Source organism: Astyanax mexicanus, chromosome 4 (assembly GCF_023375975.1).
Source record: "Astyanax mexicanus isolate ESR-SI-001 chromosome 4, AstMex3_surface, whole genome shotgun sequence".
Lineage (NCBI taxonomy): Eukaryota > Metazoa > Chordata > Actinopteri > Characiformes > Acestrorhamphidae > Astyanax > Astyanax mexicanus.
This window is the reverse complement of record NC_064411.1, coordinates 33,773,698-33,799,073: the sequence shown is the minus strand read 5'-3', so window position 1 is coordinate 33,799,073 and position 25,376 is coordinate 33,773,698. Positions and strand designations below refer to the sequence as shown.

General features: G+C 37.0%; 3 protein-coding genes across 3 annotated transcripts; all 3 read left to right on the top strand.

Annotated features, from left to right (window-relative positions):
• Nucleotides 1–1,418: 1,418 nt before the first annotated feature.
• Nucleotides 1,419–5,092, top strand: her8.2 (hairy-related 8.2). Its single transcript, XM_007252991.4, has 4 exons — nucleotides 1,419–1,564; nucleotides 1,775–1,870; nucleotides 3,212–3,290; nucleotides 4,320–5,092. The coding sequence occupies exons 1-4, from the start codon at nucleotides 1,526–1,528 to the stop codon at nucleotides 4,712–4,714; spliced, it is 609 nt and encodes a 202-aa protein (XP_007253053.3). The 5' UTR covers nucleotides 1,419–1,525; the 3' UTR covers nucleotides 4,715–5,092.
• Nucleotides 5,093–9,694: 4,602 nt separating this feature from the next.
• On the top strand, nucleotides 9,695–15,884 carry LOC103027623 (transcription cofactor HES-6). The gene is made up of 4 exons (XM_007252992.4): nucleotides 9,695–9,856; nucleotides 10,258–10,344; nucleotides 11,152–11,233; nucleotides 12,012–15,884. The coding sequence occupies exons 1-4, from the start codon at nucleotides 9,794–9,796 to the stop codon at nucleotides 12,413–12,415; spliced, it is 636 nt and encodes a 211-aa protein (XP_007253054.3). The 5' UTR covers nucleotides 9,695–9,793; the 3' UTR covers nucleotides 12,416–15,884.
• Nucleotides 15,885–20,660: 4,776 nt separating this feature from the next.
• On the top strand, nucleotides 20,661–24,339 carry LOC111194621 (uncharacterized). The gene is made up of 8 exons (XM_022679385.2): nucleotides 20,661–20,900; nucleotides 21,196–21,243; nucleotides 21,367–21,489; nucleotides 21,626–21,736; nucleotides 21,849–21,890; nucleotides 22,427–22,684; nucleotides 22,982–23,047; nucleotides 23,215–24,339. Exons 1-8 carry the CDS (start codon nucleotides 20,865–20,867, stop codon nucleotides 23,284–23,286), a joined length of 756 nt encoding a protein of 251 aa, XP_022535106.2. The 5' UTR covers nucleotides 20,661–20,864; the 3' UTR covers nucleotides 23,287–24,339.
• Nucleotides 24,340–25,376: the final 1,037 nt, after the last annotated feature.

Genomic DNA, 25,376 nt, shown 5'->3' with positions numbered 1-25,376 from the left:
ACATGGGTTAACTTTGTCTTTTACTCAGTCATGAAGAGGTTATCTCTAAGGTGTGCTGCTGCAATGGATTGAAGCTGGCTGAGGGGTGGTTTTTCCTCATCTAGGAAGTCCACATCATCTCCATATTCCATTTCCAAGAGCATGCCGATGTCTGATACTGGAGGATTAGGCCGTGGTGATTTTTCTCATATCGTTGTTAGCGCTGCAGCCAGGTAACAGGTAAACAATATTGGGGAGAGACTGTCTTCTTGTGGAGATCCTATAGTAGTTTCAAACCCGCCTGACATTTCTTTGTTAATGTGAACTCTGAGTTGTGTACAGGCAAGGAGAGTGCGAATTAGCCTTCGTTCATCTTCTTAGTTCACCACTCACTGGCCACTTTATTAGACATATGGGACATTCCAGGATTTTGGTACGTTTCCTGTCCCACCACTTAAATTTTAAATGTACATATCCAAAATACATAAATGACTATTTTTTGTGAAAAATGTACTTGTTATAAGACAAACTGTAAAATATGATGGAAAAATAAGCTTCTTAGATATAATTCAAAAGGCAGAATACCTTTGGACCACCTCAAAAAATGGCCGTTTTCTCCTGTCCCACACATTGGGTGACCAACTCCTTTGGCAAAGTTTTTTTTCCAAATATGTTTGTCCAAGTTGTGTGTGTCACTCAGTGAACGCTGTGTAACCCTGTTACTCATATTGTAAGACTAATAATGAGTAGAGTCAAAATTTACTTTATATATTTATATAACCATGTTTGTCCTTGATCTTGTATACATAGCTAAATTTTACAGTTAGCATCTGTTCCTTAGCCTAGATTTGCGACCCTGTTACTCGCAACCTTGTTACTGTAAGTTACCAAATATATTGCATAATCTAATTTAAAAAAATGCTTTGATACCTGAGTCTATTACCTGTATTTAATAAATATATGACTAAAAATTATCAAATTAAAGATCAAATTTTCAGAAATGACCACCCCTGAAATGTACCAAAATCCTGGAATGTCCCATATATACTGTACATGTGCTTCCACTCACCAGCCTCATTACTGTATCTTGTATTTCCACTCACTAGTGGGCCACTTTGTTAGAAACACCTTCTACTTACACCCTGTAACCCTTGTTTATGGGAGAGAAGGCGCGTGAGTGGAGTGGTGGGGGTAGGGGGGGTAGACAGGACATCTGTTGCCTGTTTTTGAGATGTGTGTGAAAGAGAGAGAGAGTGAGAAAGGGAAAAGTAAATGCACGCGCGCGCTTTTTTTTAACTAATGTGTTGAATAGGGGCGGTGACCTGTCGCTCGTGAGCAATGGCATGCGCGCGCGCTCCCCTTGCGCGTGTGGGAAAACACACACCCTCTCGCGCATTCAAATGCAAATCCCGCGCGCTCTATAAATACGGGGCGAAGCTCCTCAGCCGCTCGCGTCACTTTTACTGCTGCTGCTGGCCTGAGAGGAGCGGAGCGTTTCTGCCTCAAATAAACAAATAAATAAATAAAACTACACACAAAGACGGACATGACTGCGGAGAGACCCAGCGCGAGAGAGGAGAGGAAGGTAAGATAGGCTACCAGCTGAAGTCTCTTCTAAGTGTTTGGAGGAATTTTAGTTTGATTCTAATTAGCCGTTCCACCTTAAATGGAGCATTAGTTACATTCCGGAGCAACCTGCTGTGACTTCCAGACCCTTTAAGGTGGAACGGACAATTCGAACTTTGGAGACTTTTAATAACTTTTTTATAACTTAAATTTTCTTGTTTGTTTTCAGTTAAGGAAGCCATTAATAGAGAGGAAAAGACGAGAAAGAATAAACCATTGCCTGGACCAGCTCAGAGAGACGGTGGTTGGGGTATTTAGACTGGATGTAAGTTTAAATGACAAATTAAAGAACCAATTGTGTATTTTCATGTACTTTTATTTTGTTTTCTTTTCTGAGCTTCAGTTATTAAAAAGCTTTAATTGTTACCCTTTTTATACAAACAAAAAGTTCGGAAGCTCAGTATTATTTTTGTTATTTCAGCCATTTCACAATATTTTTATTTGGGATACATATTGTTGGTAGTTTATAAAATAAAATTATTTTACTCAAAAATATACCTATAAATAGCAAAATCAGATAAACTGATTAAAAAAAGTGGTCTCTTATTTTTTCCAGAGTTGTATGTGTTGGAGTTATTTGTTCTGATGTGCCTGGTTCAAAGCCAAGACCTAATTGAATAGGGTAGAATTACAAAGAATATACAGTACCACTCAAAAGTTTGGACATTCTCATTTAATGCTTTTTTCTTTATTTTTATTATTTTCTATATTGCAGATAAGTATTTTGACTTTGACTGGTACTGTACAGTGGCTGTGTCCCAATTGTGTATTAATTACTTATACTAAATAATGTATTTGAGTATGTAGCATGTAGTATTTGATTAAAGTTCAGAAGTTGAGTACAGTCAAAAATCCATACATACAGGAAAACATAGTTCCACTCCTGGTCATTTCGCTTGCCCTCAGCTGCCAGAGCCCCGAGAAAGCACATTTGGCCTAGCTCTCTCCGGATGGGTAGATGACGCTCTTTCCCTACCTCACTCGAAGCTGTGTCGATGTATCGAAGCTAAGTTACTCTGCAATGCTACATTAGCAGCAGTTCGAAAAGAGGTGGTGGCTGACTTCACATGTATCGGAGGAGTGGCATCACTAGTGATAGAGGAGTACAGCTGAGTGGGCAGGACAATCAGCATAGCTAAATTGGGGAGAAAAGCGGGAAAAAAAATTCATACAGATACACACTTACATCAAGACGTTTTTTGAGTGTACACACTACTATCCCACAATGCAATGGAAAACGAAAACTGAGCAGTGACCCACATCTGGTACAGGCATCAAAAAAGGCAGATAATGAAAGTGAAAGTGCAGCAGGAACAGTGGTAGGGGAACTTGCAGTGATGTATGTTGGAATAGCAGAAGCTTAAGGCCCTTGTAGTACAAAATTGGTTAGTGCATAAATATTCTGTGTACTAACCTGCCAAACTTGCACTATTAGAATGATTAAATTGGCCTAGTATACCTCATAGTATTGTACTATTGTACTACTATAGTGTGTTCTATTCTGCACAATTGGGAGTATAAGAAATGTGGCAAAACAAAATGCATTATACAGTTAAAAAAAATGCAGGGTTTGGACTCTAATGTTTTTGCTGTCATCCCTATGCAGCAGTCCAAGTTGGAGAAAGCTGACATCTTGGAGATGACCGTCAAGCACCTGCAGAACATTCAAAGTAGCAAAGTTAATGGTGAGTGTTTGAAATAACTAGTCCGTTGTTTCATTATGTACATTCAGGTAGTCGTCTCTAGTGTAGCATAGGAGCTATGCGGCTATAACAACCACAAATGTAAGTTAGACAGATTCATTAAGTTCCACTACATCTAAGGTATCTCAGCTTTATAGGTACAGTTCTTTGACTAAAGAAAAAAACATTGACACCAGAAGTATCTTGGCCAAATGTCTATGATGTGAACTGGGGGAAAAAAAAATACATTTTTTGGAAAGTTATTGTTTTTAAGAGCAGCACTAGAAACAGCAACTGTTGCTGTAGTTGTGTGCATTCACCAGCATGTGGCACCAAAAACACAGAAAAAAGACATTAAATTAAGTAGTTGTTATAGCTTCAGAAATGTCATTAATCTCTGAAGTCTTAGGCTTCTTATGCAGTTATTACACGTATGATATACAACTCTGGAAAAAGAGACCACTTCAGTTTCTGAATCAGTTCCTCTGATTTAGCTATTTATAGGTATATGTTTGAGAAAATTAACATTGTTTTATTCTATAAACTACATACATTTTTCTCCCAAATTCTAAGTAAAAATATTGTCATTTAGGGCATTTATGTGCAGAAAATGAGAAATGACCAAAATAACAAAAAATATGCAAAACCTTCAGACCTCAAATAATGCAAAGAAAACAAGTTCAGAAATCAATATTTGGTGAAATAACGCTGTTTTTTCAGTTTTCATGCATCTTGGCATGTTCTCCTCCACCAGTCATACACACTGATTTTAGATAACTTTATTCCACTCCTGGTGCAAAAATTCAAGCAGTTCAGCTTAGTTTGATTGTGGCTTGTGGTCATCCATCTTCCTCTTGATTATATTCCAGAGGTTTTCAATTTGGTAAAATCAAAGAAACTCATCATCATTAAGTGGTCTCTTGTTTTATTCCAAAGCTGTATATTTACAATTATTTACAAGTTTTTAATCATATAATTAAGTTACTGATCATTAATCCTAGTTCTTTTCTGCCTGAATGTGTCCTCAAACAGAGCCGGTTCAGGACTCTGAGGCCCAGCAGAGGTACAGCACCGGCTACATCCAGTGCATGCATGAGGTCCACAACCTGCTGCTGTCCTGCGACTGGATGGACAAGACGCTCGGCTCACGACTCCTCAACCACCTGCTCAAATCGCTGCCCAGGTCAGCTGAGGCTGGGTCCTGCCAGAGACCCAAACCCTCTCTCTCTGAGCACAATGAGCACTCTGACCACTCTGATCATGTACATTACAGTGGCAGCGATATAGAAGGTCCGAGTTCATGCCCTGCTTCTCCTGTAAGGGGCAGCAGGGCAGCTGTTAAAAGTTGTGGCAGCACCCCTCTTGGTAGGCCTGAGCCCACTGAGAGCCCACAGCTCACAGCTCTGGAGATGTGGAGGCCCTGGTGAATACATGTGTGTGTGTTTGTGTGTGTGTGTGCTCTCTGTAGACCCTCCTCTGCTATGTATCTTATAGATATGCATGTTGATGATGAGCACGTTGGAGGCGACTCTGGTGCAGATTAGCTCTCTCTTTTCTCTCGAACCTCATTGCTTCCTGTCTGAAGTAAAGTTACAGTAGCCTGCATTGTAGAAGGCCTTTATTAATCCATGTGTGTTATTTATTTAATTAACACAGTAATTTATTCAATTAAGTAATAATAATAGTAATAATATTCATGGCTAGCGGTTTATTAGCTGGCTAACTAATATTGTAGAATTTAACTTAAGCTGTATGTAAGTGTATTAACCTGTTAAATAATTAATAAACAAACAGTTCTTTCATAACCATTTGTGTATTTGAAATCATTTCACTTTGAGTTAACAATGTTGGTTGTTCCAAATCTTAGTGATGTTGTGAAATAATAAATGTTTGAGAGGAGGAACATGATTGAAGCTCCTTCTCTGAAATATAACATCCAACATATATAAGCTCAACCTTTTCATGTGTCCTTTATCTCCTACTTTAATCTCTTATTTTTCTGGGATCATTTTTTCTAACAACAAGAATGAGTGTAAACAGGCCTGTAAGTGATAATTGTAGTCCTTAAAGCAAGGTCCATATTTACCCACTAACTGTTGTTGCTTGTACACAATGTTCCATGTCAAAGAGGTCTACAATATAAAACAAATATATCCTATATGCTTCATCTGATCTGATCAAATACGTCTCTGAATTGGTTCCCTGAAGTTAAAACACAGACAGATATGGAAGTTGGTGTTGTAGAGGGAATTATGCTCTCATCAAAACAATTTTACCTCCTTTATTTTCTTTTTGATGAAGTGTGTAAAATATTGTAAACACATTTTTTTGCATCTGTACAATAACACCATTCAGCCACTGATGGAGCACTAACAATAAAGGTGTATTCAGCATGACCATGGATGTGAGTGTGGTCTCACCATGAACATTAATAAATGTGATGAAAAGAATGTAAATTAATATCAGTTTATGAAATTTTTACAATTTTTAAATCCACAATGTTCACAAGTCTAGGGCAACCACATTTTTAAATTTAAATTAGCATGGTGTTACTATGTATATATATATATATATATAGGGCTGTCAATGTTAACACCATTAATTTTGAATGACAATGACAGTGTAACATGGAGGAGGAGGCAGGATGCAAGTGCAAGTCTTTTTTATTATCCATATTTAAACTAACAAAGAAAGGAACACTAGAGAGTATAAAAAGAAAAGGTAACTAAAACAAAACACTATGAAACAGAGGATAAACTAAAATACTGAACCAAACAAGCAAACTAAGCAAACAAAGAAACAAACTAAATAAAGCAAACCTGAGACACTGAGGACAAACAACACAACAGGTCTGAGGCTAAACAAAACATTTAAACACAATCTGGAAAGATTAACAGGACACGGTCAAACAAAAAAGCGCGACAGAGAACAATGGATCACATGAGGTATTTATACACAGGCACACACTAGGGACACCTGTGGAGTAATGAGGGGGCGGAGTTACAAATGAGACACAAGGTGACAACACTAATGGCTTGGGCAGGGCTAGGGCAGGGCTAGGGCGGAGACAGAACAATAACAAAACAATGCCATGTGCTCAAAAAAGCACATGGCTGGAAACACAAGACAGGAAAACAGGGCAGGAGCACAGAAAACCAAAAGAGGGAAAAACACAGGACAGACACAGGCTAATATGTGACAGACAGAGAGACATCCACCATTGTGCGTTGTCCAGTTGTAATGTTCCGGAGCAGGTCTTGGTTCAGACCTCCAGCTCCGACCCAGATAGTAAGCTTTGGGGCAGGTGAAACATGAAGCACATGGAGCAGATAGTACACTCTGACTCGCTCTGAGGGTTTTCCACTTACTTATTTATTAGTAGTACATGAACTAAAAAAGCGCCAACGCACTTTTATTTAGTTACTTACAGAAATAAAACAAATAAAAGAAAGGAGCTAGGTCCAGTTGTCTCCGTGGTACAGCAAAACACACACTTATTGTGCTCCCTCTGAGCGCCGACAGCTTGATGGCAAAGCTGCATGAGCGAATCTTACACAAAGTTAACAAACATGGCCGCCTCCTTATTATCATGCTAAATAGGTAATTGACAGGTGATGTATCAGTGTATTCAGCCTTATAAAGTACTATAAAGTAGCTAAGGCTAATGCTAGCACCACATTGACACATTTTTTTTAGAATAGTCAGACCATTAGTACACAGAAACCCAGGCAGAGCAGCAGCAAAACCGGGTTAATCCGCTCTCGTTAAAACAGCAGTCAACTTTTTGCTTTACTTTTACTTTACAAATGTGTAATATAGTAGTAAACCCTTTGTTTAATGGAGAAAATGTAATAAATGCTGTTCTAAGCATGTTTCTAGACGTCTGAAACCTTTAAATCTCTCGCGTAAAGTTATTACACCAAACAGTCATGAGTACACTGCCTGATGCCCGAGACACAGTTTTACCATAGTTTTGAGAAGATTTTGAGTCTGAAATATATTCCTAAAATAGTTGACAAATACATGCAAATAAGCTCCTTACATAACAGTAGTTCCCGAAGACAAGGTAATTGTTCAGGCCCATCCACATGTATCTATATATTTTTAATAAACAGTAACATTACCTTAAACATGGCGCTTTGGTGATGTAAAGCACAGTGAACTAGAGTGACTGTCAACGACAGATATGGTGGATAGCAGTAAAAATAAATGTATCGTAACCCAAGAGTTCAGTCATGATGCTTCTATTGATGATGATGATGATGAAGATACTTGGCCACAAGCCAACTGCCAAGCAGGCTGAGTCTGGCAGCTGCTCCACTAAACTCCACCCCCACCCTTTCTCTTTTCTTTAGAGAGGAGCAGAAGGGTGGGAGTCTCAAGCCGGTAGCGTGTGTTTGAAGGGGGCCAGACACTGCCCAGAAACAGCCCCCCAACCCTCCCCAACACACATACACACACAATTGCGCGCGCTCTCTCTCTCAGGGCTTTATTGGCGTAACTGTTTTTGTGAAAGTGATGGACACAGACATAAAGGTCAGACAAAAGAGAACTGAGACAAAAGTGAATCTGCAAAAGAACAGTAAACATATTTCATATTAATATGTGATTATTAATCATCAGCACAGGGCGGGCCGACTAAACTGGACTAAACTGTTTAACCTAATAGACATAAGACTTGTGCTGAATGATAGATCACACTTATTAACTGTATATAGGATTAAATAACAGTTATATATATTTATTCTTGGAGTCTGATTTTTGTTGATCCTTCTAATATATTCACTTATAATTTATTATCTGACTGTATATATATTCTTATTAACAACAGTTTAAGTATAGTTGTGATTGTTATTATCATTAGTATGAGGTAGTGTCATGGTGTCGTCTACAATTTCGTATGATGCTTGATAATGTCCTGCTTCATGTCCTGGTGTCCTGGTGGTCCTAACTCTTCTGAACTTCCTGTATGTTTCATTGTACTGTTCCAACAGGTCAATGCTCGTCCACATACAGCTGCATTGCCAGACCTATATATGTATCTGTCGAGGATATGATTATTCATAAAGCGTCTTTCCTGAAAACTCAAAGTGCTTAACAACACAGCCATAGACAGAAGGTACAATGCATACAAGCACAAGAATAATGCAGGTAAAAAACATGTACATGTAACAGAAAAAAAACAAAAGTACATACAATAGAATAAGGTATCCAATTAAAAGTATATTAATAGCAATAAGCTTAAGGCTCAAAGTAGCTCCACACCTCCTTGCTAGATTCTGGAAAGCCCTGACATTTAACACGAGGCATTAATAACTTAAAAAGTGCACAAGAAGCTTACTAAAAACCTCTGTTTACATCCTATAAAGCTAGCTTCAGCTCCAAGCACTGCCATCACTGAACTGAAAATAACATAGACACACATATATATATATATATATATATATATATATATATATATATATATATATATATATATATATATATATATATATATATATATACATAGATGCACAGTTGTTTTTTTAATAAGCTTTTCGTGCATTTTAAAATTGTATTATTGCCTCGTTTTAAATGTCAGGGCATCTTCAGAATGGAGGTGTGCTATTTATTAAGGGTAAGTACTTTTTATCATGTTTTACTACACCAAAAGTCCATTTTACACCGGAGTTCTCCTTTAAGTAGAGCTTTTTATGTAAGTAGTAATACCTTATAGGTGATTCGATGTGACATGGGGAGCCAGTGTAGGTTTTTGTGTATGGGTGTCAGACGAGTCAATGTTAGTAAGTGGGCAGCTGCATTCTGCACAATCTGCAGTTTGTTTAAGGTGCGAGATAGTAGACCATTAGTAAGAGCGTTACAGTAAATAAGACGTAACGTGATAAATGTACAAGGTGCTCAGCATCAGTGAATAGATATGACCAAATATGGGCAATATTTCTGAGGTGAAAAAATGCAGACTGTTTAATTTTATTTACATGTGATTCAAGAGATAATGTTGCATCCAGGATAATATTAAAATAATATTAACATTATTTTTTTTTACATGTACAGATGGAGAAACACTTGAACTATGGATAGATACTGTGATGTTGCCAGCAGACTCAAAAGTAGACTTGGGCCCAATTAGTCATGTGATCAATGGTGGCATATTTATTGTTTATATCTGTATATATGCTTTTTATACATATAGATTGCAAGTCTTGTATAACATATATAACATATACCATAAGTCTCTCTCTTTTTTCCTCTCTCTCTCTGCTGAACACCTGTCCCCCCCCCCCCCCCCCCCCCACAACACCCACCGATTGCAGACAAAAGAATGGCAGCTGATTGGCTGGAGCTGAAGCCCGGTGCACGCAGGGCATCTTATTCACATGCAAATGAGCCACTATATAACCTCTCTGAAGCCTCAAACACACGCACAGACACACACACACTCCCACGCACGGACTGAACCACCGCAAACTGTTCCAGCCCCCCTCCTCCCCCCACCCTGTGACATCATGGCCTTCTTTAGAAGTGGATTCAGTCTGGAGGAGGAGACGAGCGCGCGAGGAGACAGGAAGGTAAGGGGGTCTTCAGGTAGAGGGGATCCTTAAAGGGTCCCAGCTTTAAAAAACATTTGTGCTGAGTGTGAACTTTAAAGAACTTCTGCCACGTAATGTGAGGGTTCTGGACCAATTAAAGGTTATTTACAGGACTGCACGTCATCTGAGCTGTTCTGTAATCAGATTCAGTGGAAGTTATAATTGAAATAAATTTGGTTTTGGGACTGAATTTATGATTTAAGATAAAGGAGTTCTAGTAGATGGATGTTTTGGATAGTGATGAGGTATGATGATGGTGTGACTTGATGTTCTCCAGGGGTACTCTTAATTTCATTAATAATAATCGTTGGTGTTAATCACTTTTACTTCTACTTTTCCTGGAGTGTCTTGCGTTAACTGACTTTATCCTGCATTGACAGACCCGTAAACCACTGGTGGAGAAGAAGAGAAGGGCAAGGATTAATGAAAGCCTTCAGGAGCTCCGCAACCTCATCACTGACACAGAGGTAGGAGAATAAGCTTTTCATTCTGGAGTAATTACATAATCTAAAAAATATATATATTTTTTAAGAAGAAATAGACTTATATAAAAAAAACAGATTTATAATGAGGATTACTATATTTAACACTAGGATAACAATTACATTTAGCAAAGAATCTGATTTGTCATATAAAAAAACAGATAAAATGTTAAAAGAGCAAGATTTGTCACCAGTAGCAAGATATAACATTAGCATCAGGTACCTGTCATCAGTAACCCGGTGATCTAACCACTGAGTGACTATATTCAGTTCATAATTTGATTACTGCAAAACGTTGAGCAACAAAGTGTTTGCCAGTTATCCAATCAATGCATTTATATGTTTTAATCTAATAATGGAAAGGAGTAGGTAAATGTACATGAGTAGGTAAATATATACAGATTTTTGCTTTGGAACCAGTTAATGAACTGTGTTTTTTTAAAACATCACACCACAATATCAACAGGCATCAGCTAGAAGATAAAGATCCTTATTAGTTTCGATTAGATTATTCGATTAGTTTCAATGTCACTCCCAAAATGTTTAGTCGTCATCTGCTGGGTAAGTTTTTTAAACACTGCTCACTTCTTTACTGCACCAGAGTCTGTTTTCGCTCATGCACAGGCTGAGAAATCAAAGAATACTCCCGTTGAAGGTTTACATGGTATGCTTTTATTATGACTACCACTTGATACCTGCAGTAATCTGATTATGAACAGACTTTTTTATATAGGAATTAAACTAATTGTGTTGTTGACACAAACGGAAAGCAGTAAAGTCTGTAATTTGCAGTTGCAGGCAAAAATGGAGAATGCAGAAGTGCTTGAGCTGACAGTGAAGAGAGTGGAGAACATCCTGCAGCAGCAAACTAATGGTAAACACACACACATACACAAAACCTTTTTTACTACACCAATCTTATAAAGATATTAATTGGAAAAAAAAGAATGCATCCTGGATTTCTGCAAATATCTTATGTCTCAAAAAAAATGATTACCAGTGTGGTCTGATTAGACACCGGGTCTCACCACAAGAGGTCATAAGGGTTCTTTTCAGGCTACCCTTTAAAAAGGTTTCCAGAGCCTATATTTTCATAGTGTACCTCCTGGTGAGAGACTGTTGACTGCTAGATATGTCTCTATGATGACTTTGAGAAGAAGGGGGGACATAATTGAATTGAGAGAACTCTGGTGGTTGTTTCGACAGATTGCCCAATATGTAATCCATTCTTTAACCAAAAGTCCCACCTTCATTTGCTGTGAATTTGTGAATGAGAAACCTGGACTGTTACAGACTTGATTCATTATGTCTTTAACAATTAATCCAGGTTCTGTTTGGGATCATTATGGTGAACTTTTCAATCCTGCCTTTGTTGTGGAGCGAGACACTGTCCCAACTGCTGGTGGAATGATCAGTTGAGCCAACGCATTCGACAGTCAGTCACCCCTAGTATTGATACGAAGGACACTAACAGCTCAGGGATATGTGTAGGACATTCTGCAGCCACAAGATTTGCCTCTAGTGCAATTTTCAGATTGCAACACTTTCTTGACCTTTTCAGTTTTCAGCTTTATTGCCAGCTGTATCAACGTTTTTGTGCCTTATTTTTTTGTCAGTAATCACTAATGAGTGTGTTTCTTTGTGGATTGTAGAGGAGGACACCATGAATCACGAGGCCAGTGAGCGATTCGCTGCTGGCTACATCCAGTGCATGCATGAAGTTCACACCTTTGTGTCCACTTGTCCCGGGATCGACGCCGCAGTCGCCGCAGAGTTACTAAACCACCTGCTGGAGTGCATGCCCTTACATGACGAGAGCCTGCCAGAGGCCCTGCTGGACCTGATGGCTGACCAGTCGATGACCTCCGCCTTGCTGAGCCCAACCAGAGCAGGGAGTGAGGCGCCTGCAGCACTGTCCCCAACATCATCCTCGTCCTCCTCCGGCGAGGACCTGTGCTCAGACCTGGAGGAGACGGACGGAGAGTCCAGTCCGGCTCCAGCTGAGGAGGGCCGGCCTACTATTACCTACAACGCTTCCATGTGGAGACCCTGGTAGGACTCCAAAGACTCGGAAAGAACAAGGACTTTCTCTGCTACACCCAGCTCTTTATTCACTGGATCTATTCAGACAATGCCTTAATATGAATTCTTTAATAGCAAGTTAGATCTACTGTAACTGTAATACATTGTAGTTTTTTAAAATGATTTAAGGTATGAACATTTCTTCTCTCTTCTATAAAGTTACCAAGTCTGTCTTCACAACATCCACTGCTTTATGAAACCAGATATAACATATGGACAAAAGTACTCGAACACCTGTTTCTTTCCCAAAATCAACAGTATTTAAAGTTCCTCAGTTGCTTGGAGCAGTACTGGGATAATTTGAGTGCATTCAGCATTCCAAAATTATTATTTTTTGGACTAAGAAGAATCCTTTATTTCAAAAACATAAAGTTTCTAGGCTCCACTACTCAATGCTGGAGTAGCCCTAGCATATATTTAAATCTACTGGCAGTACTTCTCTACATTGACTAGACCACATTTTTACATATGGTGTAAAACATCAGGTGATATAGATTTAATATAGATAATATTAATAATATTAATAATACTAATTAGATTTGATGATAGAAAGACCAGATTTATCTTTAGAAGAACCACATTTAACATAAAGAGAACATATTTTTTAACATTAGGAGAATTAGATTTACATTTATGAGAATCCTATTTATTTTTAGTGGGACTAGAAGTAACATCTGAGGACCAGACAAGCATTAGGAGAACTAGATGCATTAACAGGAGAACACAATTTAACATTAGGACAAATAGATAAGACAGCAGAAGATGGATTAAATGAATTTAATGCTAGCAGGTTCAGATTTATAATCAGGAGATTTATTACCACAAAAACAAGATTTATCACCATAATAACCAGATTGATCACCATGATAACCAGTTTTATCACCACAATTTTTTCATTATCACACTTAACAGATTTATCAACACGATAACCAGATTGATCACCAAGATCACCAAGAAGTCAGATTCATCACCCCAATAACCGGTTTTATTACCACGATAACTAGATTTATCATCACAATAACCAGATTTATCACCACGATAACAAGTTTTATTACCACAATAACTAGATTTATCACCATGATAACCAGATTTATCACCACTATAACCAGATTTATCACCACAATAATCAGATTTATAACCACTATAACCAGATTAATCACCAGAATAACTAGATTTAACATCAGGAGAATCATTGAGAGAAAAGGAACCAGATTTATCATCAGGGAAACCAGCAATATCATGACAATATCCCAAGCTAACAGCAGGAGAATCATTTACATTGGAAGAATCAGATATAACATTAGGATTATCCGCTAAACAGCATGTGTCACCTGGAGAACTTTTATTAATGCATTAATTTATTAGTTTAATACCAGAAGAACCACGTTTAACATAATGACAGCAACATTTGTTTTATTTAGTAAAAAAAAATTATCTGGACCCACTTCTAATTGATAAATTAGCCATTAGGTGTAAAAAGCCCCCCACCTTTGGGCTGTGTTCTTCTCTGGTAGAGCTCTATTCACTCAAAACTCACACAAAAAAACTTTTTTTTTATTATTTCAATCTGTTTGGAGTGTCTGAAACTAATCATCCAACATCAGAATCTGACCACCGTCATGTTCACAGGAGGCTGAATGCAATCAAATCCTCATCACAGCAGTGCTTCAAGATTTAGTATCATAATGTTTTTGCAACAAAGGGGAAAACTCCTGGCAAAAACCCTTCATTTCAGACTAAATGACAGAGGAGCAGGTGTTCTAAAGTGTTGAGAAATTCAGCTATAATCAGCTTTTTCTTCACGTCAGATCCTCCAGTATTTGCCTTAAAGAGCTTGTCAGGTTGTAAGTTAGGTAAACAGAAAGTGTATTACATTAGCTATATTAGTTTGTATGATCATGTTTTGGGTCATTAAGTCCTCATGTTGGATTTTCGTGTCACTGTTGTTAAAATTATTGAAAAAAGTAGCATAGGATATTTTTATTCCCCAACTTGAGGCAATTATCGTTTATTAGTGAAGGGAAGATTTGATACTGTATACTGTTGCTTTTTGCTGTGTTTTATAGATAATAATTATTAATGATAATAGATGATCATAATTTAATGAGCTATTATTAGACTATGTGCTGTTATTTAAGGTGTTAAATTAAATATTTTAACACAGTTCAGTGTTCCTTGCCTGAGTCCAGATTACTACAGTATAAGAGCTAGACACATAAACACAGAGACAACCTGCACTGATACATATAGTTATACTATATTTCATCGATATTTTATCAATGAAGTATTACATTCTGTTATTTTGCCACAAATATATTGAACACAAATTGTACACATTTGCTTTGGGACTACTTTTTGTCCCGCAACAGCTTGCATGTGTTTATCCATCACTTATATGGATTATAATGCTGTACTTCAGCAGAGAGGTTATACTGCTCCTTTAATATCTGACTGATAAAATTCATACGTAAGTCATGCCTGATTATAAGGTGCACTGTCAATTTTGGGAGAACTAAAGTGTTTTAAGTGCGCCTTATAGTGCAAATAATATGGCAATAACTGCCTGCGAGCTTCAGAAAATTTGATAATGCTAAAATAAAGGATGCTAAAGTGATGCACTTAAAAAAAAGTCTTAAAAAGCTTGTATTACTGGGTTAAAATACTAAGAAAAATAAGAATAAATCATATAAAATATATATAAAAATACACAATGAAAACAAATACATAACGAATATACATATTCAATAAATTCATTTAAGCTAATAATACATTAAGGGTGACCCTAATTTGCTGTACAGTGTAGATGAGCATTATACAGAAAGCGGCTGAAAATAGTATGTATACATTACTGATTCTGATTTCTGTACGACACTATGACCACTAATTTATTCCTAAAAATAATGCGTAAAAATAAAACTAGGAAACAGTAAAAAAAAAATCTAAAGGATTTCTAAGTAAAATTTTCATCAGAGAAAAATCATAATAATTAAATATTAGGAATAAATAAACAAAAAAAAAATGTAAAGCTAAAATACCAGTAATAAAACTTAAAAGAACAAAATAAAAATAAGTAAATGACAACAAAACAAGTGATTCATCAGAATAAAAAAATAATTTGTTGTTATAATATAATTATAATTATAATATACAGAATATTATAATATACAATTCTAATAAGTGGAGTGGGGTTGGTTAGATGTTAAAAATGCTTATTTTTAAAAATAAATTCCAGTTCAGTGGTGGACTTGTGGTGAAGCTAGAATCTTCAAAACTGGTTTTAAGGGGAATAAGACAATATAAGTTAGTAGTACTAGTAACATAGTTACAAGGTATTTACATAGATAGTTTTATAATGAATTGTATTCACATGTAACATATTTTCCATTCTGTATCGAGTTTTTGCCAACAATGTTGTAAAGAATAAAATCTTTTATACACAGTAACGTTTTACAGCAGTGTCTCTGTCTGTATGTTATTAAAAGGGTTGATCAGACTAAAGCAGGTGTGATAATGTGTAGAAACTGAGGCCATATGCTCAATTTATTCACTGACTGACGTTTCTATCAGACAGTGGCTGAGACAGATGTCTGACCTTTGACCTCTTTCCTCAGTCTAACGCTGTATTTGTTTGCTTTATGGAACTGGATGAAAAAGGTCCTGCAGGCCAAACTTTAGGTTAAAGCAGCCCATCTGCTGCAGCCTGGAGCTCTATTCCCAAAGCTCATTCAAAATTCATACCGCACTACTGATCCTGATCTGCTACAGGTGGCTTTCACTGATCATCTGCTGAACCCACAGTCAGATACTACAGATCATCATTTCACTTATATAAAGCTCATTATTACAATACTGTGACTTTTGTTGTCATACATTTTTAAACATTATTTTTTTTTATTCTTTGTATTATATTTAAAACATTTATTTCCTCTTTTTGATTTATCATCAGAAGATTAAGAGCTGGGTTTAATTGTAGGAAGATTTATCACCACAACAATCAGATATATCACCAAAAAAACAGATTTATTACCACAATAACCAGTTTATCACCACAAAACCAGATTTATCAGTAAGAGCGCCAGATTTATCATCACGATAACCACATTTATCACAAAGGTTTTTTTAAACCTATTTTAATGGACATGATATTTTATTATAAATAACTTTACCTCAGTAAATTATGGAGGCAGTGGGATAAATATTACAGTGGTATGAAAAAGTTTGGGCACCTCTGATAATTTTCATGATTTTCCTTTATAAATCATTGGATGTTCAGATCAGCGAATTCAGTTAAATATATCATACACAGTAGCAGACAAACACAGTGATCTTTGAGAAGTAAGATGAAGTTCATAGGATTTACAGAAAGTGTGCAATAATTATTTAAACAAACTTAGGACCTGGTCTGTGTGGGTCGACTATGACTGATCTCACCATCCTTTTCCTCTGCTTGTCTGAGTTTTTGTGTTCTGCCACTTCAGGTCTTAACTAGAACTGTGCCTGTGGTTCTTCCATTTCCTCACTCTGTTCCTCACAGTGGAAACTGACAACTGAAATCTCTGAGATTTTAGCTTTTTGTAACCTTCCTCTAAACCACAATGTTGAACAATCTTTGATTTCAGGTTATTTGAGAGTTGTGTTTTGAGGCTCCCATGTTGCCACTCTTCAGAGAAGATTCAAAGAGGAGAAAACTTGTAATTGGCCACTTTAAACTTTGCTCATGATTGAATTCACCTGTGTATGTAGGTCACTGAGGGTCCATTAGCTAACCAAACTAATTTTGTGTTCCAATATTTAGTGTTAAAGTGTAAATCGATTAAAAAATAATTAAATTAATCACAAAAGAATTATGTGATTAATCACAGTTTTTTCTTAGAATTAAGTCTTTGATAATGGCTATTTAAATGAGAATGAAAGAATATAAGTGTTAGAAACAGTAGATTTGTATTAGATTTGTATATATAATAATAATATTGATGATTCCACACACACAGTGAGATCAGGATGAATTGAAGTCTTTCTGAAGGGCCGCAGCATTGATTTCTCAATATCATTTTCCTCAGAGCTGCACAGATGGTCTGCTACAGCCGGAGGGTGCCTAAGGTCGCCAAGACACAAGTTCTATAGAAAACAGCTCCGTAAAACTAACCCAGTTAACACAGGCTGCAACAGATCCCCCGGGAACAGAGGAATAAAGGGATAAAAACGGCTCAGAGAAAGCCTGGCCATCTGTAAAAATACATATATTATATTATATATATATATTTTTTTTTTCTTTTGATTACTATAATAATAATAATATTAATGTTATTATTTAAATGTGTCTTTTCACACTGAAAAACAGTACAAGCTATAAGTAAAAAAAACACAAAAACAATATATACATGTTAAATTTTATATTTATGTATATACATATATACGTAATATATTGTTATTGTTTATGTATACACATTATTGTTTACATATATATTTAATGTAAGTTAAATTTAACAATAACAATAAATATAACATTTAAAGAATGTTTTTACTCCATTCACCACCGTTTATTTTGGACTCACTCGCGGGCTCCCTCTAGCGGTGGCATTTTTTCTGCAGTAAACGCTGTTTTAATCAGTAAAGATGCTGCATTATTGCTACTGTGAGCTGATTGGCTGGTTGGTGAGCTAATGCTGGAGAGCACTGAGTTTAACAGCTTTATAAATGGAGTTTAAAGCTTTGAACAATATGCCTGCGATGCTAAAACACTTAATATTGTTTTCTTTTAGGGAAATCAGTACATTTTTACATTTACTCACTTCAGAATCTCTTCGGGTTTATTTGACCAGCAGGAGGCGCTCATGAGACAGTCAGCTCACAGTAGCAGTAATGCTAGAGACTTTACTGCCTAAAACCCGTTTACTGTATAGAAATGTACAAACACAGGTAAGATTTCATTGCTGTTTCTGTAAAATATTTCATTATACTTTCTACAATTCAAGGAATATCCTGCCTAGGTAGTTAGCTACTGTTTTTAATTTAGGTATTTAGCCGTTTAGCTCCATTCACCGCCATTCAAATTGGACTCACCCGCGTGCTCCCTCTAGCGGTGAGCAATATTTTACAGATATCACGGAAGGTGTGAGAAAGGGGGCAGTCTCTCCATAAACCAGCTCTGACCAGAATCACATTTTTAAATCAACATAAAATCAATGTGCTCAAATAAATCAATTCGAAAGTCGGTGGTGTGTGGAAGGTGGAGTTATTAATTTATTTAATAAAGATTTTATTTATTTATTTGTATTTTTTTTTATTTATCATTTATTTGCGTGTTTAGTCAAGTTGTGCCGCACAGGTGATTCTAGTCAGAGCTGGTTTATGGAGAGACTGCCCACTTCCTCATACCTTCCGTCAGTAAAATACTGCTCACCGCTAGAGGGAGTCCCTTTCGGGCGGGGTATTCCTTAAATTTTAAAAGTATAATAAGTTTTTTTGATAAAACATCAGTGAAATCTTACCTGTATCATTTTTTTCTGCAGTAAACGCGGTTTTAATCAGTAAAGGTGCTGCATTAATGCTACTGTGAGCTGATTGGCTGTTTGGTGAGCCGTTGCTGGAGTTACACTCAGAGAACTGAGTTTAAAAGCTTTATAAATATAGTTTAAATCTTTAAACAACATGTCTGCTGTGCTGAAACACTTAATATTGTTCTCTTTTAGGGAAATCAGTACATTTTTACATTTAGTCACTTCAGAATTTCTTCGGGTTTGTTTGACCAGCAGGAGGCGCTCATGAGACAGTCAGCTCACAGTAGCGGTAATGCTAGAGCCTTTACTGCCTAAAACCCGTTTACTGTAGAGAAATGTACAAACAGAGGTAAGATTTCATTGCTGTTTCAGTGACATACATCATTATACTTTCTACAATTCAATGAATATTCTACTCAAACAGTTATTTACTATTATTACTTTTAGTTTTTAGCCGTTTAGCTCCGTTCACCTCCATTCATTTTGCACTCTCTCGCGGGCTCCCTCTAGCGGTGAGCAGTATTTTACTGATATAACGGAGTAGGAAGGAGGTGGAAGTCTCTTCATAAACCAGCTCTGATTCTCTTCTCTATTAGAGATTCTCTGGTCTGATCAGCACTGATTACCGCCTGAGATTCAGGGCAATATTATTATTATTATTATTATTCACATTATGTAAGATCTCAAACAATTATATATTGTTTATAAGGTGGATTAAAATGGAAACCTATTAAGAGTGCTGTTATAAAATCAGAGATAATTGTACGTATCCCTGTGATATTAATTTAAATATTTTCTTTGTCAGGCCACCAGAGGGCGTTCCAAAGTGAGTCCGAACTTAATAAGTTCATATAGAGCAAATTAGTACAATAAGAGTTCATAAATGTTAAATAATTGTCATCATTTTTAAAATTACATCATGATTACATGTTTCAGCGCCGCAGACATATTTAACCTCAGTGCTCTGCCTGTAATTCCAGCCAATCAGCTCACAGTAACAGTAATGCAGCTCCTTATAGAAGAAAAACAGAAATACATAGGTTAAGAATAGGATAAGATTTATTTGCTCTTTTAGGAAAATACATCATTCTCCATTTCAAAATTCAATGAAAAAGCCAAGGATTTAGTTACAAGTTTTACTCCATTCAACTCTATTCATTTTGGACTCACTCGCGGGCTCCCTCTAGCGGTGAGCAGTATTTTACTGATATAAAGGAAAGGTATGCGGAAGTGGGCAGTCTCTCCATAAACCAGCTCTGACCAGAACCACCTGTGCACAAACACAACTTGATTAAACAAATAAAATTAAAGTGTAATAAATAAATACAATAATAAACGATTAAACTATTACAACAATAAGCTATTATTATTATTATTATTATTATTATTATTATTATTATTATTATTATTATTATTATAAAAGTTGTAATGCAAGTCAAATTAAATGTTTATTTTTTGTTATTTGCTACCAGGGTTCACCACAACATATAATTTCACTATAATTGAGATAACTGCACTAATTACTCTTATGAATATAATACTGTTATAAATATAAATCTTTTAAATATGTTTTTTTTTCAAAGAAATACAATAAAAATAAATTAAAAAAATAATAAATGCGTTTCTATGGCTACAGAAGTGACGCGGCGCGCGGCGTCCTTCAGCGCGAGGATTGGACGGTTGTTTACAGAGTTCTTGAGCTCTACAGCAGCGGCAGCAGCGGCAGCTTTTCCCTGAGGATATTCAACAAATATTCGACGACAGGCCATTTTATTCTTCCATATTTACTGTTTTATTAACTGTATTGTGTTTTAATTATTATATTATTGTGATATTATCTGTATTTTCTGTTATTAACCGTATATATTTTGTTTTTCAGGTGTCGGAGGCCGGTGTGGGTATACTGACACCCTGCGGTCCGACATGGAGTTCTGGAGGAGTGAGGATTATCTACTGGAGGTCAGTAAAAAATATAGGTTATAATTTTACACCAAATTCACAGTAAAGAGACAAAACTAGAGGTGAAGCAGCATGAATAACAGCAGCTGTTATTTAGGCAGGTGGAGTCTGAGGAAGTAGTGTTGAGTAGCTAGCCTAACCTAGTTAGCAAAACATTAGCATTTTATTAGCAGTTAGCAGTTTACTGAGCTGCTCAAACTATCAGCGTTAGCAGGGACAGTAAATGCTTGTATATGTTTTTATGTCCTATTTTTAAAAATGATTGTAATATATTTTACATGTATTTCTATTGCAGGGGGCTTCTGGTGGTTCAGAAGACCCCATTACTCTTCTGCCTTTTTGTGTGAGTCTCTATCAAACTGTTATTGTTGGTCTGCTTAAACATGTAGTGGTTTAGTTCATATTGCAGCACTACAGTACAAATAATATTTAATCTTGAGTTGTGTTTCTTTCTATTTTCCTGAAGGGCACTGAGGAGCTGAGGACTGCATGTCTGCAGTGGCAGGGTGAGGGTCCAGACCCCTGGATGGAGCTCAGGAGGGTTCAGCACGAGTTCCTCGAGGGGAAGATAAGGGCCCTCATTCAGAAGGTGAGAAAGCACAATAAACAGTAAATTAAGATGCAGAGAAAACTCTTCCAAAACCACATATCACCTTAAATCTGTAAAATATCTATGTTGTATGTACTGTAAAGTACATGAGTCTTCATCTTATACGCCCTTGCAGCTTCCCCGTCCCAGGCAGCGTGCTGGTAGAGTCCTGGTGCCGGTTAGGGAGGCAGACCCCGCCCACAGGCTGGACTCTACTAAGCCTGGTATCCAAGGTCCAGTTATGCAGGTAAGAGTTTGCAGTTAGTCCTATATAAGCTCTGCCTCTCTACTAGCTTCTAATGATTAAATATCTACAGTTCAGGAGAAAACCTGTTCATTTCTTCCCCTGTTTCTTCCAGGCTGTGTATGGCTTGGATCATGTGGAGGACCATGGACGACAGGTCAGAGTTCAGTTTTATTTAACCTAGGATTTTTGTCAATTGTCTGCCTGACATAACTAATTATTAGGTGGAGAGGGAACAGGCAAGGTTTTGTATGACCTACACCTGTAGCCCGTATACGAGACAAGGCATTTTAAGGGGATGAAGCAGCACATATAAGAAGCTGTGAGAAATGTGGGTTAAAGGAATGAGTACACTGTTTAATAAGTGGTTCTTTAAGATTTCTTTAGTAAAAGTGCTGACTCTGTTTTGAACCATTAAAACTCAAAAACCATTTGGATGCTTAAATGGATTTTGCATAATTATAGCATATTGCATTTAATAACATCACTATAGACTTCACACATATAGAGTATACACTTTCACTCTTTATATACAAAGATATTTTTATATTTTAATTATTTATTAATGTTTTAGTCATGTATTTCTGCTCCTGTGTACCTGGTTATCCCATTGCTGTTGTAACAAAACATTCCTTAATGTGCGGCTAATAAAGGATGATCTTATCTCATCTGGTTTTGTTTTTTTATTGACAGTGCCAAGAAGCTCCAGCTCCAGACCTCACCACCACCTCTCATCCGGAGCCATCCAGGCAGGGAGACACTGCACTGTCACCCACTAATAACACACAGGGCAGAACCCTTAAACGACTCACCACCAACTTTAGGACCTCCACTGTGTCTCGTTGCAGGTCTCCTCGCCGAGTCCTGGTGCGTGTTCAAGAGGCAGAACCTTGTCACAGGCTGGAGCTTCAGGACACAAAGCCTGAACTGGAGCCAGTGCCAGCTGCACAGGTAAGAGTTTGGAGTAAATCCTGATATTAGCTATTAAAGATTTCCTTCATATCCCATTCACTGTATCTCATTTAATAATAACCATGTTAATTTATGGTAAAAACTTAGTCCAAAACATTTTAGGCACAATTCCTGCAGTCACAGCAATACTTACATACATAAACATTTTATGATATATTACTTATAAAATTATGTAGATTTTTAAAAGCATTATGCAGTGAAATTATTAGTAAAATATCTACAACATTGAAGGTAATCAACAATTTCCCTTTATTTCTGTGTTTCTGTCTCTTGTAGGACGAGGATGACCTGGAGGTCCTGGAGGGCTGTGAAGAGCAACGAGAGACAGCTCCAAAGAGAAAGGTCAGATTTCAGTGTTACTTAAAGCAAAAGGATCAGTATAGAATCGTATAAATCTGCTGTTTTGTTGTGCTGTATTGCTTATGCACGTATATGCAATGTCTGTATGTCGATGTTTTTTTACACCATTTGTTACTTAATTCTGTTTTCTTTTATTTCTTTCCATGCAGAGAGGATGGCTACAGCACCTGCTCAGCTGCTTTAGGTGGACAGCAAGAAAGAGCAGAAAAGGTGATCTGTAGAGGTTCTGGCTGTAGAGCTGTTAAATACACACACACACATACATTGCAGGGTTAGAGTTTTGGTAAATGGGCTGAGGCACACAGTAGGATGTTAGCAGTAATCTAGATGATGGGATAGTGGTATGTAGGCTGTGGGTAATATTCTGTGATCTCCTATGTCGTGAGCTTGGAGGGGGGTGAGTCTGGGATGCCAGAATTCACTGCTGAGTCTTCCTGAGGTGTTCAGCGTAACGCTTATGAAGGGAGGGGCTCAGCGGATGACCTCAGTGAAGAGCTTGCGGCATAGTGAAGGATCAGTGTATCAGTGGGAGAAGGGAAGGGTGAGTGTTTAATGTTTGGGATAAATGTTGCTGATTGGATGGTAAATGGCCACAGCAGCATAGTTGATAGATGTAGGAGTTAATGGTTCTCGTGTAGTGTGATGTAAATGAGTGGGAGAGTAGAGTATAGGGGAAGGGAATGGGTGGGGCTCTAGATTTAACCACAATTGTGTTTCTTGCATAGATATAGAGATAGACGTAGGATACACATAGAAATACACATACACACTAATACACTCACATATACACATACACGGACATACTAATACACTCACATTCACATACATATATACAAACACACCCATACATACACACATGCATACATACACACAATTCAAACACACATACATTCACACGCACATGCAGACACATACATTTACACACATACATACACACAGACACTTATTCATACACACACATTTTCTATGTATCTATGTATGTATACGTGTGTATGTGTATCGATGTGTGTGTGTGTAAATGGATGTACATGCTGAATGTATATATGTTTCTTTGAAATGTTATGTGTGTTTGTATGTATGTTTGAAATTGTGTGTATGCATGTATGTATGTGCATGTGTGTGTTTGTGTATGCATGTGCATGTGTGTGAATGGATGTACATGCTGAATGTATGTATGTGTTTCTTTTAAATATTATGTGTTTGAATGTTTGTGTGTTTGAAATTGTTTGTATGCATGTATGTGTGTTTGTGTGTGTATGTATGCACATGTGTGTGTGAATGGATGTACATGTATGTGTTTGAAATTGTGTGTGTCTGTATGTATGTGCGTGTATTTGTGTAAGTATGAGTGTATTTTTGTATCTATACGTGTATGTTTGAAAGTATGTGTGTTTTTGTATATACATATGTATGTATTTGTGTGTGAATGTGTGTGTGTATAAATGTGTATTTGTGTGTGTGTTAATGTTTAATTGTGTGTGTGTGTGTGTGTGTGTGTGTATGAATGGGTGTGAATGTGTGTTCTCCATGGATCGCCACCTTGCCGTTGGTGGAGAATCTTGTGTGTTCCAATGAACCTGAGAGCGATGCCGTCTGGAACTTAGGTTCCTGGTAGGGTCACCCATGGCGGTACGGTCGAGGGGGAGGTTCCAGACCAAGTGCGATCTGAAAAAAAACCTCATATGTGCATGTGTGTACGTATGTATGTGTTTATATGTGTGTGTGAATGGATGTTATATTTGGGTTTGTGTATGTATGTGCATGTAGTTATATGCATGTGTGTGTGTGTAAGTGTATGTATATGTTTTTGTGTATGTATTTGCATGTGTGTATGTTTGTGTGTTTGTATGTGTATGAATGTGTGTTCTCCATGGATCGCCACCTTGCTGTTGGTGGAGAATCTTGTGTGTTCCAATGAACCTGAGAGCGATGCCGTCTGGAACTTAGGTTCCTGGTAGGGTCACCCATGGCGGTACGGTCGAGGGGGAGGTTCCAGACCAAGTGCGAGCCAAAAAAAGACCTTATATGTGCATGTGTGTACATACGTATGTATGTTTGAGTGTTTAAATCATGTGTGTTTATGTATGTATGCATATGTGTGCACGAATGTGTTTGTTTAAGTATGTGGAATTTAGGTTTTTAATATGGTACTGATTTTCTTAAAAGACAGTATTAAATGTTTTAGCACTGCAGGCATGTTGTTTTAAGCTTTAAACTGCAGTTATAAAGCTTTTAAACTCTTGACTGTAACTCCAGAATCAGCTCACCAAACAGCCAATCAGCTCTCAGTAGCAGTAATGCAGCATCTTTA

Excerpts from the sequence above, each read along its gene's own strand:
- her8.2 (XM_007252991.4), top strand. The coding sequence starts at position 1,526 with ATGACTGCGGAGAGACCCAGCGCGAGAGAGGAGAGGAAG. Across the intron at positions 1,565-1,774 it reads GCGCGAGAGAGGAGAGGAAG|TTAAGGAAGCCATTAATAGA; the intron begins GTAAGATAGGCT and ends GTTTGTTTTCAG. Across the intron at positions 1,871-3,211 it reads TTGGGGTATTTAGACTGGAT|CAGTCCAAGTTGGAGAAAGC; the intron begins GTAAGTTTAAAT and ends ATCCCTATGCAG.
- LOC103027623 (XM_007252992.4), top strand. The coding sequence starts at position 9,794 with ATGGCCTTCTTTAGAAGTGGATTCAGTCTGGAGGAGGAGACGAGCGCG. Across the intron at positions 10,345-11,151 it reads ACCTCATCACTGACACAGAG|TTGCAGGCAAAAATGGAGAA; the intron begins GTAGGAGAATAA and ends TGTAATTTGCAG. Across the intron at positions 11,234-12,011 it reads CCTGCAGCAGCAAACTAATG|AGGAGGACACCATGAATCAC; the intron begins GTAAACACACAC and ends TGTGGATTGTAG.
- LOC111194621 (XM_022679385.2), top strand. The coding sequence starts at position 20,865 with ATGGAGTTCTGGAGGAGTGAGGATTATCTACTGGAG. Across the intron at positions 21,244-21,366 it reads TTACTCTTCTGCCTTTTTGT|GGCACTGAGGAGCTGAGGAC; the intron begins GTGAGTCTCTAT and ends ATTTTCCTGAAG. Across the intron at positions 21,891-22,426 it reads TGGAGGACCATGGACGACAG|TGCCAAGAAGCTCCAGCTCC; the intron begins GTCAGAGTTCAG and ends TTTTATTGACAG.